Here is a 2337-nt window from a genome sequence, read left to right on the forward strand (position 1 = left end):
TCGAGTCCCTCCCAAACGGTATTTTGGAATAGTATTGACGCACATTTGTGCCAATAAAGAGCTATTATTGCTGCGTGGGCTTTATGTAGTCGATGGCAGTGATGCCAAGTATTGTTTAGAGCAAAATTACCGCGTCTTTAGCTGCAAACTCTTGTGAATTTCGTCCAAGTTAGCCTTTCTGTTCCTATTGAAACGATTTGGATCAAATTTAAGGTAAATTTTTGTTATATACTAAGCTTATTCAATCAATCAAAACGTTAAGCAGAAGACAAGTACCGTAGAGGTCGATAGTAAGCGCGCTCAAGACTGGGAGCTCACAAAATGTAAAACAAAGGACACTCTCCCTTGAAGTTATTAGCCTCTTACTTGAAAGGTCGTCATTTTTGTCCAATCCGAAAGGTCTTTTTGCAAATATGAATGACGAGAATGTGCGGGCGCTGGCAGCGCTGCAGATGTCTGGCGATCAGTCCGAGCATGTGCGTCTACGTGGGATGGTCACGTGTCCACACTGCTACCAGGGTTTTGGACGTGCTTCACTGCCCATCCACATGCGTCGGTGTCGCTCCCTTCTCCCTCCAACTGAAGAGGAAATGGCAGCAGCAGAGCAGGACAAAGCTACCAGGAGGGTCCAAGTGCCCTCACTAGTAGATCTGTGCGTTGGTCGCTCTAGCATTAACAACTGTCGGGTCATACTATCCACCTGCTGACGAATTCTACTGATACCGTTTGCTGTCAGATGCCTCCGGTTTGTGACAAAGCACTTCGAGTCCGTCTGCATGGACAGGATCGTGACGTTCCCCGAGGCGGAAGGTCTGTAGCCATGTATAACTGCAATCCTATCTGCATTGTCTTAAACTGCGTATGTCTAGCGGCTCTGATCGGGTCGATGCCGAGCAATTTGGTGCATCGCATGGTGGTGAACCTCGTCAAAGACAGTAAACGGGTAAGAAAGAAAAACCGAGCGAGTCGAGCGATGATTGAGACGCTAGAGAGCGCTTTACAAGGAGCTCGACGCGATGTAGCGCAACTTGAGTCAGCTCGGGAATGGGCAGCCATCAGTCGAGCGAAAATGACAGAACAGAAGCACGTCTCGGACCAACTACAACGCGAAGTGTATGCGTCAAAGATTGCGTTATCGTCTGCTGAATGTGAGAACCAGCAGCTTGAAGCTGCAGCTAAAAAGACTGAAAAGATTATATTCCGACTACAAGCCAAGGTACACAAAAATAATTGCTACAAGTTTTTGTGTACCATGCTTTTATTTACTTGCTGATCACAGGTTAACACGTTAAAAGCTGAGAACGTAGCCTTAAATAAGGCTTCGAAGGAAACTCAAAGGCAAGAGATGGAATTGAGAAATCAACTGGGGAAAGCTCGAGTAGCCACGAGAGTGCAAGCTCAATATACCAGGACACGACGCCAATCGCGCTGTTCCGGAGACGACGCAAGGCTCTCAGATATTGGAGGATCGTCGTCCCGAAAGATTCTGGAGAATACAACGACAGGTATAAAAACTTTAGAACAAACTCAGGCACGAACGTATCACAAGCGGCCTCGGGCAGAAGGATCCAACATTCCGTATTCGGCGTCAATGTGGTTACATAACCAGCAATAACATGCACAAATTTACAGAATGCTAGAGCGCTCACATTTTTTATATGAATGATGTCATCATTTAATTTCTACTACGAGTAGTAGTAGGAAAAAGCAAAAACTACAGCTTAAGTACTTAGCAAAATGGCACTTTTTTATATTTTACATATTTTTTTGAAGGCATTTGAAAAGTGGCCCGAAATTTGTCCACTACGGATAGCGGGACGATTTGACCACATTGGTGACTTCCGTCCTTTGTGTCATAGACGAGCACTATTCACCAAACTGCCTGGTGGTCATCAATCCTCCTTTTGAAAGTTGGAAATGAAACGAGGACATTCTAGCAGCTGACGTGCAGGCTTATTTTTTATTATTCATTGTGTTTGTTCTAGGAATGCAAATGCTAAACACTCATTGCGAGCTTTGTGTAAAGTGTAAATCCGTGCAACATTATGATCCCATCATATGATATTCATAATTGTAAAAGTATCATTTTCGATTTTAAATATTAATAGTAGCTAAATTTTTCAAAAGTTAACATAATATTTAAAAGGTTTACTCGGAAATTTGAAAAAGATATGATACTAGATGATTTTTTTAATTCCCACTTAAGTACGCTTCTTGCCACCTTACCCTGTGAAAGCTACAGCAGCAGAAGGGATAGCAGGCTTTAATACTGACGATTACTTGCTTTAATATTTCACTGTGACACAGACAAAGCCGTTCTAGATGGAAAACTGCAGC

General features: G+C 43.3%; 1 protein-coding gene across 1 annotated transcript; it reads left to right on the forward strand.

Annotated features, from left to right (window-relative positions):
* Positions 1–359: 359 nt before the first annotated feature.
* On the forward strand, positions 360–1307 carry PITG_20954 (uncharacterized protein; the record flags this gene model as incomplete). Its single annotated transcript, XM_002895128.1, has 4 exons — positions 360–652; positions 737–810; positions 870–1216; positions 1296–1307. The coding sequence occupies 4 exons, from the start codon at positions 414–416 to the stop codon at positions 1305–1307; spliced, it is 672 nt and encodes a 223-aa protein (XP_002895174.1).
* Between the last annotated feature and the right edge of the window lie 1030 nt (positions 1308–2337).

This window comes from Phytophthora infestans, genomic scaffold (genome assembly GCF_000142945.1).
Source record: "Phytophthora infestans T30-4 supercont1.248 genomic scaffold, whole genome shotgun sequence".
Taxonomy (NCBI): domain Eukaryota; phylum Oomycota; class Peronosporomycetes; order Peronosporales; family Peronosporaceae; genus Phytophthora; species Phytophthora infestans.